At 35.5% G+C, this 13,859-nt stretch overlaps 1 protein-coding gene across 1 annotated transcript in view; it reads left to right on the top strand.

The window, feature by feature from the left end:
* Nucleotides 1–13,859, top strand: part of ITFG1 (integrin alpha FG-GAP repeat containing 1) — a 342,370-nt gene that overhangs the window by 33,052 nt on the left and 295,459 nt on the right. The window contains exon 6 of the mRNA XM_007096707.3: nt 3,587–3,681. Coding sequence (XP_007096769.1) covers nt 3,587–3,681 — 95 coding nt within the window. The remainder of the gene's footprint in view (nt 1–3,586; nt 3,682–13,859) is intronic.

The raw sequence follows: 13,859 nt of genomic DNA, 5'->3' as shown, positions 1-13,859 counted from the left end.
AGAAAAGTAAAGTGGGGCCTTCATAAATGGGAATCCCTTTGACACTGGAGTGTGTTCTACTGATGAGGAATAGAGAAATTATTTTATTTAAACTTCTTCTATAGTTCATAACAGTCTACTAGTGTAACCTTCATGGTTTTATAATTATTCTATGGTTGTATTAGGGGAAACTGGATGAGGAATATATGAAAAGTATGTACTATTTTTTTTATAATGAAATAAAATTTATATAACCTATAATTAGCTATATGAAGTATACAATTTAATGATATTTAGTATATTTACAATGTTTTACAACCATCACCTACTTCCAGTAGCTTTTCATCATTCTGAAAGGGAACCCTGTACCAATTAAGCAATCATTTTCCCTCCCCCCCACCCAGTCCTTGGCAACCACGAATCTACTTTCTCTCTATCTAAGTGAAATCTTACAGGATGTGACCTTTTGTGTCTGGCTTCTTTCACATAGCATAATGTGTTAACGGTTCATTCATGTTGTACCATGTATCAGTACTTTAGTTTTTTTATCACTGAATAATATTTTTTTAATGTTTATTTTTGAGAGAGCAGAGGAAGGACAGAGAGAGAGGAAGACAGAAGATCAGAAGCAGGCTCTGTGCTGATAGCAAAGAGCCCAATGCAGGGCTCAAACTCATGAACCGTGAGATCATGACCTGAGCCCAAGTCAAACACTTAACCGACTGAGCCACCCACATGCCTCTGACTGAATAATATTTCTATTGTATGAATAGATGGTATTTTGTTTATTCATTCATCCATTGGTGGACATTTAGGTTATTTCCAGGTTTTTGTGAATAGGCATTCATGTACTAGTATTTGTTTGAATACCTGTCTTCCATTGTTTTGGGTATATACCCAAGTGTAGAAATGCGATTATGTGTTAACTCTGTGTTCCACTTTTTGAAAGAACTTTTTGAAGAACTGTTTTCCACACTGTTTCCAAACTGTTTTCCACAACTAATGCACCATTTTATATTCCCACCAACAGTATATGAGATTTCCTATTTCTTCAACTCATCCCCAACACTTAACTTGGCTTTTGATTCTTGGCGATCATAGTGATTGTGAAGTGGTTTCTCGTTATGGTCTTCTTTTACAATTTCTTAATGACTAATGATGGTGAGCATCTTTTGACATGCTTAGTAGCTATTTGTGTATATTCTTAGGAGAAATATCTAGTGCTTTGCCCATTTTTTAATCAGGTTTTTATTATTGAGTTGTAAAAGTTCTGAATATAGTCTAGATATTAGATCTTTATCAGAGGTAAGATATTTGCAAGTATTTTTTCCCATTCTATGAAATTGTCTTTTCAGTTCCCTGATAGTATCCTCTGATGTACAAAGGTTTTTAATTTTGATTAACTTAATTCATCTGTTTCTTCTTTGGTGTTATATTAAAAATGGGTTTTGTTTTTTTTTTTAATATTTATTGGGAGAGTGCACATGGGGGAGGGGCAGAGAGAGAGTGGCAGAGGATCTGAAGTGGGCTCTGCACTGACTTGCTGACAGCAGCAAGCCTGATGTGAGGCTCAAACTCACAAACCATGAGATCATGACCTGACCTGAAGTTGGTGCTTAACCAGCTGAGCCACCCAGGTGCCCCTTTTTTGGTGTTATATTTAAAAAATCATTTCCAAATCCAAGGTCATGAACATTTTCCCATGCTTTCATTCAAGAGTTTTATAGTTTCAGCACTTTGATGCATTTTGAGTTAATTTTTGATATATGGTGTGAGGTAAGGTTTTAAATTTATTCTTTTGCTTGGCTCAAAATGTTGGGATTAATATTCATAAAAGGTAATCATTATCATTCTAAAGTGTCTTGAAAAAAGATCCATGATAATATTAAATCACTTTTTTATAATTAAAAGAATCAAAGACAAATATAAGAGTTAAATTATAAAATTATCAGGAGAAAGCGTGGGGCTAAATCTTTATGAACTTGGATTTTGAAATGGATTCTTAAATATGACAGCATAAGAACAATAAAAAGAAAAAATAGGATGAACTGGATTCATGAAAATTAAAACTTCTGTGTATCACAGGACACTATCAAGAAAGTAAGAAGACAATGTGCAGAGTGTGAGAACTCTTACAACTCAAAAATAAAACATTATATTTAATAATCTAATTTGAAAATAGGCAAAGGATTTGAATAGACCTTTCTCCAAAGAAGAGGATCAAATGGCCAATACACACATAAAAACATGCTCAACATCATTAACCACCAGGAAAATACAAATCAAAACCATGAGATACACACCCTCTAGCATAGCTATAATAAAACAAAAGGACAATAAATAATAAATGTTGATAAAGAGATGTAGATGTTGGAACCCTCTGACATTGCTAGTTAAAAACAATATGGTGAAGCCACTTGGTAAGAAAACAGTTTGATGGTTCTTCAAACAGTTAAGCATACAATTACCATGTGATCCAGCAATTCTTAGTTATATACCCAAAAAAACTTAAAACATATGTCCACATAAAAACTTATACATTGGGGCGCCTGGGTGGCTCAGTCGGTTAAGCGTCCGACTTCAGCTCAGGTCATGATCTCACAGTCTGTGAGTTCGAGCCCCGCATCAGGCTCTGTGCTGACAGCCCAGAGCCTGGAGCCTGTTTCTGATTCTGTGTCTCCCTCTCTCTCTGACCCTCCCCCGTTCATGCTCTGTCTCTCTCTGTCTCAAAAATAAATAAATAAATGTTAAAAAAAAAAAACAAAACAAAAAAAAACTTGTACATGAAATATTCATTACCCCATTATTTATAATAGCCAAGAGTGGAAACAAGTCAAATGTCCATCAACAGAAAAATGGATAAACAAAAAAATGTAGCCATACAGTGAAATATTATTCAGCCATTAAAGTACTGAAGTACTGACACATGCTACAACACGGATGAACCTGAAATTAGCATACTAAGTGAAAGAAACCAGACACAAAAGGTCACATTTTCTATGATTCCATTTATATGTAATATCCAGAATAGGGAAATCCAAGGTGATAGAAAGCAAATTACTGGTTGCCAAGGGCAGGAAGGAAAAGAGAATGGGAAGCAACTAATGGATACAGGGTTTCTTTTTGAGGTGATGAAATGTTTTCAAAGTCATTAGTGGTGATGGTTGCAAACTGTACTAAAAACTGCTGAATTGGATACTCTAAAAGAGTGAATTTTATGGTGTGAGAAATATCTCAACAAAAATCAATAAATTTTTAAAATATCTTACAGGCAAAGATTTTTCTGTTTATTTACTTATTTATTTATTTATTTTTAATGTTTATTTACTTTTGAGAGAGAGAGAGACAGACAGACAGAGAGAGAGTGTGAGCAGGAGAGGGTCACAGAGAGAGAGAGAGAGGGAGACACAGAATCTGAAGCAGGTTCCAGGCTCTGAGCTATCAGCACAGAGCCTGATGCAGGGCTTAAACTCACCAACAGTGAGATCAGAACTGAGCCGAAGTCGGACGCTTAACCGACTGAGCCACCCAGGCGCCCCGGAGATTTTTCTGTTTTAAAACAATGCTTATTTGATGTTTGCCTTAAGAAAATTATTTTTTTTTTTAGGAATTTGTCATGGCATCCTGCGTTGACCACTAAAAGTAAAATGCGAATTCCACATTCTCATTCATTTATTGATCTGACTGCAGATTTTACAGCAGGTAAGTTGCACATAAATGTAAAATATTTCTTTAGAACTGCCAAAGAATTATGAGATTTTATTTACTCTTTTCTTAGTAATAATTTCCTATTGAGGGCGCCTGGGTGGCTCAGTCGTTAAACTTCTGGGTTCAGCTCAGGTCATGAGTTCAAGTCCCACACTGGTTGAGCTCAAGCCCTGCTTCAGGTAAAACGAGCCCCAGGTGACCCTGACTTCTCTCTCTCTCCCCCCTCTCTCCCTCTCTCTGCCCCTTGTGGGATTCTCCCTCTGTCTCTCGCTGCCCCTAGCTCACTTGCACCCTCTCTTTCTCTCAAAAAAAAAAAAAAAAAAAAAAATCCTGTTGAATTGAATGTAAAAACCAAAATGTTACAAGGTTATAAGGAAGTTAATGATACTGAATACACATTAAAAGTACTAAATATAATAAATGAATCTTTACTTGTTATTTTTGGATTCTCCACTTATAACGAATTCATAAGTTAGACACCTGTTGCCCGATGTTTCTTTCCCTTTAATTGAAAAATTATTGACTAGGGGTACTACCCGGTGGCTCAGTTGGTTAAACATCTGCCTCTTGATTTCAACTCAGGTTATGATCTCACTGTTGTGAGATTGTGCCCCACTTCAGGCTCCATGCTGAGCGTGGAACTGCTTAAGATTCTGTCTCTCCCTCTCCCTTTACCCCTTCCCCATGTACATGTGCCCTCTCAAAAAAAGTAAAAATAAATAAAAATTAAAAATTAAAAAAATTATTGATAAATGCTCTAAATTTAATCATAAGAAAATATTTAGCTTATGAATTTAAAATTTTCAAAGGCTTTTTACAACTTTTTATTATGCAAAATTCTTTTTTTTTTTTAAGTTTATTTTGAGAGAGAGAGAGAGAGAGCACGTGTGCACAAGCAAGTAGGGGAGGGGCAGAGCGAGGGAGGGAGAGAGAGTATCCCAAGCAGGCTCTGCACTGTCAGCATAGAGCCCAACGTGGGGCTTGAACCCAGACTATGAGATCATGACCAGAGCTGAAACCAAGAGTCACTTAACTAACCGAGCCACCCAGGTGCCCTGTGGAAAATTCTAAACATACAAAAGTAGAATAATATGATATAGGCAATTATCTCTTAGCTTCAATAATTATCAGTGTGTGGCTATACTCAATTCATTATTACAACCATCCACAAGCCCCTGCTACCCAGGTAATTTCAAAGGGAATCCTGAATGTTGTTTCATTTCATTTGTAAATATTTTAATCTGTATCTCTAAATGATTAGGACTTCTTTATTTTTAACAAGATCATTTTCAGACCTAAAAAAATTAATAATTTCTTAATATCATCAAATACTCACTATTCAAAATGCCCCAGTTATCTCCTAAATGTTTTTATCAAATTGGGAGCTAAGCAAGGTACATAAAAACATTATTTGTATTGTAGGATGTCTCAAACTCTGGATTTTGCCAGTTCTTATCCCCATGGGGTTAGCATGTGACTCTGTCCCCTGTATTTCTTCAAAACCAGTAACAAGTAGTTAAATTTGGAGTCTTGATCAGAATTGGGCTTTTTTTTTTTTGTGGTTGTTGTTATCAAGAATACTTCCTAGGTAGTATTGCTGTTTCTTTCAGTTCATTAAGAGGTAGGTGATTTACCTTTTGTCTCTTTTGTGATGTTAAGGTTGATCAGTGGCTTCAGTTTTCCTCGGCATGGACCATTCATTATAATGCTCTCCTAATAGTGTCAGCAGCTGTTGATATTTATGGTCATGTCCATTATTTCAATAGGCGTTAACAAAATTGTGGCACCCTATCATTCATATGTATATTATCTGGAATTTTCTATTTTATAAAAAAGGCAACTTCCATCATTAGCTCTTTAGTCACCTGAGGTACAGTTGAGACAGGCAGGTTAAATGCTGGATTTTCCCCCCCTTCTCCTCATTTTTTTTCCAAATATTTTTAATGTGTTCTAATACTCATAAAATTTGCCATCTTAACCATTTTTAAATATACAGTTCAGAAGTATTAAATACACTCATAATGTTGACCTACAATGTAACTCTTTTCATTTTATAAAAGTGAAACTGTGCACTCATTAAGCAATGCTCATTCCCTTTCTTCACCCTCTAACAACACCTGTTCTATGTCCTGGCTCTGATTTTGACTACTCCTAAGTACATCAAATGAGTGAAATCATACAGTATTATTTTGTGACTGACTTAACTTCACTTAGCATAATGTCCTCAAGGTTCATCCATGTTATGGCATATGTCACAATTTCCTTCCTCCTTAAAGCTGAATACTTCATTATTACTCATAACGGATAATTATGAATAATGTGTATATTATATCCCACATTTTGCTGATTCGTTCATCCATTCATGGACATTTGGGTTACTTCCATGTTTTAGCTGTTGTGAATAATACTGCTATAGACATGAATGCACAAAAACGTCTCTTAGAAAACCTTTCAGTTGCTTTGGAAGTAGAATTGCTGGACCATATGGTAATTCTTATTTTTTTAGATTTTGAGGAACCACCATCACAGCAGCTACACCATTTTGCATTCCTACCAAGAGTGCACAAGGATTCCAATTTCTCTACATACTTGGCAACATTTGTTACTTTCTGTTTCTCATAGTAGCTATCCTAATGGGTGCGAGGTGGTATCTCATTATAGTTTTGATATGAATTTCCCTAATGATTAATAATGTTGAACATTCACATGTCCTTATTGGCCATTTGCATATCTCCTTTGTAGGAATGTTTATTCAAGTCCTTTGCCCATTTTTTAATTGGATTTTTTTTTTTTTTTTTTTTTGGTGTTGTCAAGTTTAAATTATTCTCTATTCAGAATATTTCTTCCTCACAGTTACATGAGTTGCAAATATTTTCTCTTATTTTGGGGGATGCCTTTTTTACTCCATTGATGGTGTCAATTTTCATTAAGTCCATCTTGTCTGTTGTTTCTTTGTTGTCTTGCCTTTGGTGTCTATCCAAGAAATCATTGCTAAGTCCAGTGTCATGAAGCTTTTGCCCTATATTTTCTCATAAGAGTTTTATACTTTTATCCCTTACTTTTAGAGCTTTTATCTATTTTGTGTTAACTTTTGTGTATGGTGTTAGATAAGGGTCCAGCCTCATTCTTTTGCATGGATACCCAGTTTTCCCAGCACCATTTATTGAAAAGATTTGGCATTTCCCCATTGAATGATCTTGGCACCCTTGTTAAAAGTCATTTGATGATGTATAGAAGGATTTCTTTTCAAAAAAAAAAAAAAAAGAAGAAGAAGGATTTCTTTTCTTTCTTTCTTTCTTTCTTTCTTTCTTTCTTTCTTTCTTTCTTTCTTTCTTTCTTTCTTTTTTTTGTAACGTTTATTTATTTTGGGAGAGAGAGAATCTCAAGTAGTCTCCACACTCAGCATGGAGCCTGACGCGGGCCTCTATCCCACGAACTGTGAGATCATGACCTGAGCCAAAATTAAGACTTGGACACTTAATCAGCTGAGCCACCCAGGTACCCCTAGTAGAATTTATTTCTGGGCTCTTTATTCTATTCCAGTGGTCTATATGTACATTTGTCTTTAAGCTAATACCACACTATTTTGATTATTATAGCTGTGTAGTAAATTTTGAAATCAGGAAGTGTGAGTTCTTCAACTTTGTTCTTTTTCAGAATTGTTTTGGCTATTTGGTGTCCTTTGAGATTCCATATGAATTTTAGGATAGGTTTTCCTGTTTTTGAAAAAAAATGCCCTTGCGAATTTGATAAGGATTATTCTGAATCTGTATCACTTTGGAGAATATTAACATCTTTTTTTATTTTTTAAAGTTTATTTACTTAGAGAGCATGCATTGGGGAGGGGCAGAGGGGCGGGGGGAGAGAGAATCCCAAGCAGTGTCTGTGCTGTCAGTGGGGCTCAAACCCACGAACCATGAGATCATGATTTTACCCACAGTCAAGAGTTGGATGCTCAACTGACTGAGCCATCCAGGCACCCGGGGTGATATTGACATCTTAACAATATTGTCTTCCAATCGATGAACATGGATTATGTTTCCATTTATTTATGTCTTTTAATGATTTATTTCAGCAGTGTTTATAATTTTCATACTTTGTCTTTCACCTCCTTGGTTAATCCCTAAGTATTTTATTCTTTTGATACTATTATAAATGAAGTGGTTTTCTTAATTTACTTTTTGGATTTTTTTATTGTCATTGTGTAGAAATGCAACCAATTTTTGTGTGTTAATTTTGCATCTTGCTATTTTTTGAATTCATTTATTAGTTCTGACACTTTTTGGTGGAATCTTTAAGGTTTTCTACAAATAAAATCATGTCATCTGTGAGCAGAAATAATTTTATTCCTCTTTTCTAATTGGATACCTTTTTAAAATTTTCCTCTTCATCCCATTTTTACCAGTTTTCAAACACCTATTCTGCTCTTCCAACATTGTTATACAGTTTTGCTAGAGCATTTTCATTATGAAGATAATATTTGCAAAGCCGAGAACATTTTAGTGCTCAGATACTTTGGATTTTAACTGATTTAACAAACATAACCACAAATTAAGCCATTTGCCCAGTAAGTTTTTTATAGTTCTAAGAGTTTAGGTTCGTGTGTGTGTGTGTGTGTGTGTGTGTGTGTGTGTGTGTGTATTCTGATTAGAAAGAGAAGAGAGAGTTTAAGAAAAGAGTGGGAGCTGGCACCTGGGTGGCTCTGTCGGTTAAGCATCCAAATTCGGCTCAGGTCATGATCTCATGGTTCCTGAGTTCAAGCCCCATGTCGGGCTCTGTGCTGACAGCTCAGAGCCTGGAGCCTGCTATGGATTCTGCCTCCTCTTTCTGCTCTTCCCCCTCTCACATGCTTGCTCGCTCTCTCTCCCACTCTCTCCCTCCCTCAAAAATAAATAAACATTTAAAAAAATTAATAAGAAGAAGATAAAAGAGAGGTTATTTTTAGTGTGGCTTACCTGGTATGCTAAACCATGTAAAAGCACAGTAATAAGGTTTGAGTATACTGCCATGCAAGTTGTTGTAAAAGCTTGTTTTTCAAGATAAGGAAAATCATTTGTTCTGGGCTCATTTTCTGTTCTCGCATTCTACACACACACTTTTTTTTTTCTTTTTTACAATTCGTTTTGCAGGAAGGATCTATCTTATTTAGGAGGTTTTAGAACTTAGGGGTTTTTTTTAGTAAAGTAATGTTAGACTTCCTTAAACAACATTGACTTTGCATTTAAGTAATTTTTAAAGAATTTTTGGCTATTCTTACACGGTCAGCAAAATCTACCTTAGAAATTTTGTGGTGAAACACATCAGAGCCGTTTGTTCACAGGAGGTCTTATTTTGAGCTAAGCAATCTATTATATAAAAAGTAAAGAAATTCTATTTGAGTAATCTTTCCAAAGTTAACTTAAAATATATGGGGAAATATTAAAAATTGTCATTGTTAGTCTTGTGTTATTCAAAACGTTATCTCTGTCTTTAAAATCATTTCAGCAAAGTTATTGAGTACCTGCTCCTCTACTCTTTGTTATGTGAAATACAAAGATGACAAGAAATGCTTTCAGTCATTAAAGAGCATTTAGTTTACTGGGAGAGACTTTACAAGTCTAGCCATGATACGTGGCAGAATAAAGTAAGTGCATAGTAGTTGCAAACTGTTATATAATAAGAGGGGTAGTAGGAAGAGATAGTCCCACTGCTTTTGGGACTGTTAGCTAAGAATTTGGCCAAAGGAAGAAGTGAGTTACATGCTTTTCGTTGTCCATCATATGTTCTATGTTCATTCCTTAGAAAATATAAAGCTTTTCCAAACAATTATCTCTAAAAGAAATTCTTGTTCTAAGTGAGACTTCCTATGGGAGACAAGACAAAATATGTAATATACTGAGTTCTCCATAACAAACATGTTTTAAACATTTTTGTTTATTAATTTTTTTGATAATTACCAAAACAGTGGCTTTTAATGACTCTTATCCATTGTATAGTTGTAACATATAGTTTATTTAATCCTTTTCTTTGAACAGTAGTTTCTAGGTTTTGTTTTGTTTTTAATTCTAAATGGACGTATGGTGCCTTATTTTGTATACATCTCTCATAAGTTCCTCAAGGAGAGTTCCTAGAAGTGGAATACCTGGTTAAACAAGAATAAAGATTTCTACAGTGAAACATTGCCACATTGCCCTCCTGAAGGCTTTAAGTGTGGTCTGGGTATCCCTCAGGATTCCCAAGACCCTTTTGGAGGGTCAATGAGGTCAAAAGAATTTTTATAAAAACCATAAGACATTATTGTTTTTCACCCTCATTCTCTCTCATTCTTTTCCCTGTCATTCTCTTTGATCTCCTTCTTTCTTAAGTAGATAGTTTATCAGAAACTTTAAAAAACATGTGTTCATTGTTCTCACATCCTGTGTGTGTGTTTATATATTGTTAATGTTTTTAGCATATCTGCTTAAATGGTGTGTGGCCAAATACCCAAGTTCAATAAATGTTTATTGAATAAATCTCCAACACAAATTTGGCAGAGTCTGCCCTGGACTTTTGACCATGTAAAATATGTTTTTCACATAATTGTAACTTCAGTAATCATGTATTTTAAATGCTAATTATTTTAATTAAGACCTTCCTATTTAAAAAAAAGGTGCTTCAATTTTTAATGTGGTAGATTATATCAATGTTTTATCTATTATATGATAGATACAGCTCACACAAACAAAAGCTCTTTAGGGTCCTCAGTAATTTTTTTTTGTATTTATTTATTTATTTTTTTTTAATTTATTTTCTTTTAATATGAAACTTATTGTCAAATTGGTTTCCATACAACATCCAGTGCTCACCCCAACTGGTGCCCTCCTCAATACCCATCACCCACCCTCCCCTCCCTCGCACCCCCCCATCAACCTTCAGTTTGTTCTCAGTTTTTAAGAGTCTCTTATGTTTTGGCTACCTCCCTCTCTAACCTTCCCCCCCCCTTCCCCTCCCCCATGGGTTTCTGTTAAGTTTCTCAGGATCCACATAAGAGTGAAAACATACGGTATCTGTGTTTCTCTGTATGACTTATTTCACTTAGCATCACACTCTCCAGTTCCATCCATGTTGCTACAAAAGGCCAGATTTCATTCTTTCTCATTCCCATGTAGTATTCCATTGTGTATAGAAACCACAATTTCTTTATCCATTCATCAGTTGATGGACATTTAGGCTCTTTCCAGAATTTGGCAATTGTTGAAAGTGCTGCTGTAAACATTGGGGTACAAGTGCCCCTATGCATCAGCACTCCTGTATCCCTTGGGTAAATTCCTAGCAGTGCTATTGCTGGGTCATAGGGTAGATCTATTTTTAATTTTTTGAGGAACCTCCACACTGTTTTCCAGAGCGGCTATACCAGTTTGCATTCCCACCAGCAGTGCAGAAGAGATCCTCTTTCTCTGCATCCTCGCCAACATCTGTTGTTGCCTGAGTTGTTAATGTTAGCCATTCTGACAGGTGTGAGGTGGTATCTCAGTGTGGTTTTGATTTGTATTTCCTTGATGATGAGTGATGTGGAGCATTTTTTCATGTGTTGGTTGGCCATCTGGATGTCTTCTTTAGAGAAGTGTCTATTCATGTCTTCTGCCCATTTCTTCACTGGATTATTTGTTTTTCGGGTGAGGAGTTTGGTGAGCTCTTTATAGATTTTGGATACTAGCCCTTTGTCCAATATGTCATTTGCAAATATCTTTTCCCATTCCATTGGTTGCCTTTTAGTTTTGTTGATTGTTTCCTTTGGAGTGCAGAAGATTTTTATCTTCATGAGGTCCCAGTAGTTCATTTTTGCTTCTAATTCCCTTGCCTTTGGGGATGTGTCAAGTAAGAAATTGCTGCGGTTGAGGTCAGAGAGGTTTTTTTCCTGCTTTCTCCTCAGTAATTTTTTAAGAGTGTAAAATCCAGAGGCCAAAAAGCTTGAGAACTGCTGCCCTAGTCAAATATTTTTTTTTTCTCATTCATCAATCACAATAATTACTTACTGATTTTTCTTCTATACAAGGCATTATGCTAGATACCAGGGGTTTAAAGATGAAAAACAAGATCACTAGACTCAAATGCAACAATAGCATGAACCTCAAGGACGTTATTATAGCAAGTCAGCACTTTATTTATGCTGGATTCAGAAGTTTAAATTTGATTTTTAAATACACTGATTTACATCTTAAATGTTTTAAAATGCAGCACAATTTCAGACCCAGGTGTTTGTCAGTGCTAAAGAGCATTTGCTTGTAGTGCATTTGGTGGAGCTATACAAGATTCTTTTTATCTTTCTTTCCTTGCAAATTCTTGGTGATCTCATGGTTTTAAGCATTATCCACATGCTAATGACTCCCAAATTTATATATCTCGAAGATAGATCTCCCTCTGAGCTCCAGAGTCACATATCCAACTGCGTGCCAACCATCTCCACATCTATGTCTCTGTCTGATAAGACATCAGTGTTTCCTAAACTGTATCCACAATCTTTCTCTTCAGAAGTTCTCAACCCCTAATCTTCCATCTCAGTGGTAGCCCCATCTTTCTTTACTCTGTCATAATGTTGAGAGTCATCCTTGCTGCCTCTTTCTGTCACACCCAACATCAGATCTGTCAGGAAATACTGCTCATTCTGCCTTAAAAATATATCCACAACCTGACCACTTCTTACCACCTGCACTGTAGTAGTCCTAGTTCAATACAATATCATTTCTTATTTGAATTATTCCAGTTACTATTCCTTTCCTTCTGCCTTTATCCCCCTACAGTCTGTTTTTAACACATGAGTTGTGATTCTTTAAAAATATACATCAGGTCATGTCACTCTTCTCAAAGTTTTTCGGTGGCTTCTTCATTAGATTTAGAGATCCAGCCAAAGTCTGTAAAGTGAACATAATTTTACCCACCATCACCTCTTCACCCTTCTGTTCTCTTTGCCCTTTGATACTTTGCATTAGCCACACTAACTTCCTTGATGTTCTTTAAACACTACAAAGCAAGGTCCAATTGCAGGGCTTCAGTCAAGTAACTATTTTCTCTGCCTGGAATATTATTCATCCAGAAACCTATATCACCTCCTTCAACTTATTTCTCCAAATCTACTTTGCTTCCTTCACATCTTCATTCGGATGTCATCTTATTTCTCATTGAGTCCTGCTGTATTCAGAATTGCAACTCAAAAGCACTCCCCTTTACCTTTGCTCTCCTTTAGTGTTTCCCCAAAGCCCTTTCCTTTGCTAAAATACTGTCTACTTATTTTCTTATTATATCTTCTCATACTACAACATAAAGTATATGAGGGTGGGGATTATTGTTTGTTCCCTCTGTTCACTAGAACAATCCTGGCACCAAATAGAAAGGTAAGGGTATCTGTTGATTAAATAGTCACAGGTTTAGCAACAGAACACAACCTGAAGACAGGTAACATATTAAAAATATGTGGTCAAACTGGCCCTAATTGGTAGGCCTCTTTCAGCTAAAGATTTAATGGCTAACAAAGGAAGCTCTTGAGGAAAATGTTATTTGTTTACAGAAGTTCAAACATAGATTGTTAAGTGGGTTCTCTTTTAAAACTCCATAAGGGTTTTCTAAGAACTATATACAAAGCTTGGAACTTTGGCCGTGGAAATTTTATCCAAGCAGATGTAGAAAATAATGGAGACATTTTCCTAAGAACTCTGTCCATTTTTTAAAAAATACAAAGTAAGCCATTTCAACTCTTAAGATACCATAAGGTTATCTTATAAATCCCTTCTAAATGCATTCATTTTGAACTGATTCAAATTCTGTCCTAAGTAATAGTTGATCTTTATCAGCAAAGATGAAGAGACCTGTTTACTAAAAATTGCAGTTGTTTCTGATGTTATCATCCTGGTCTCTGATAAGAATAGGGCACCAGGGAGACAAAATAATAGGAAATGTTTTTTTGTAAGCATCCTATAACTTGTTTGATACTTACACAGTTTGTTCTTAAACACTTCTGAGAGAGATTTTATAGAGATACTAGTCTGTTGTAGCAATATTACACTTGTTTATTTCATAACTATTAGTACCTATTTTTAGTAGGTGGGCTTAATCAGGAATGTCCGCCCCTTACCCAAAAAAAGTCTATTAAAGTACTGAATCTGTCATAATTTTTTTTAGTTTTCATCTGAAATAGTCAGGAATTAAGAATCATGACC

This window comes from Panthera tigris, chromosome E2 (genome assembly GCF_018350195.1).
Source record: "Panthera tigris isolate Pti1 chromosome E2, P.tigris_Pti1_mat1.1, whole genome shotgun sequence".
Taxonomy (NCBI): Eukaryota; Metazoa; Chordata; class Mammalia; order Carnivora; family Felidae; genus Panthera; species Panthera tigris.
This window is presented reverse-complemented; position numbering and strand designations above follow the sequence as displayed.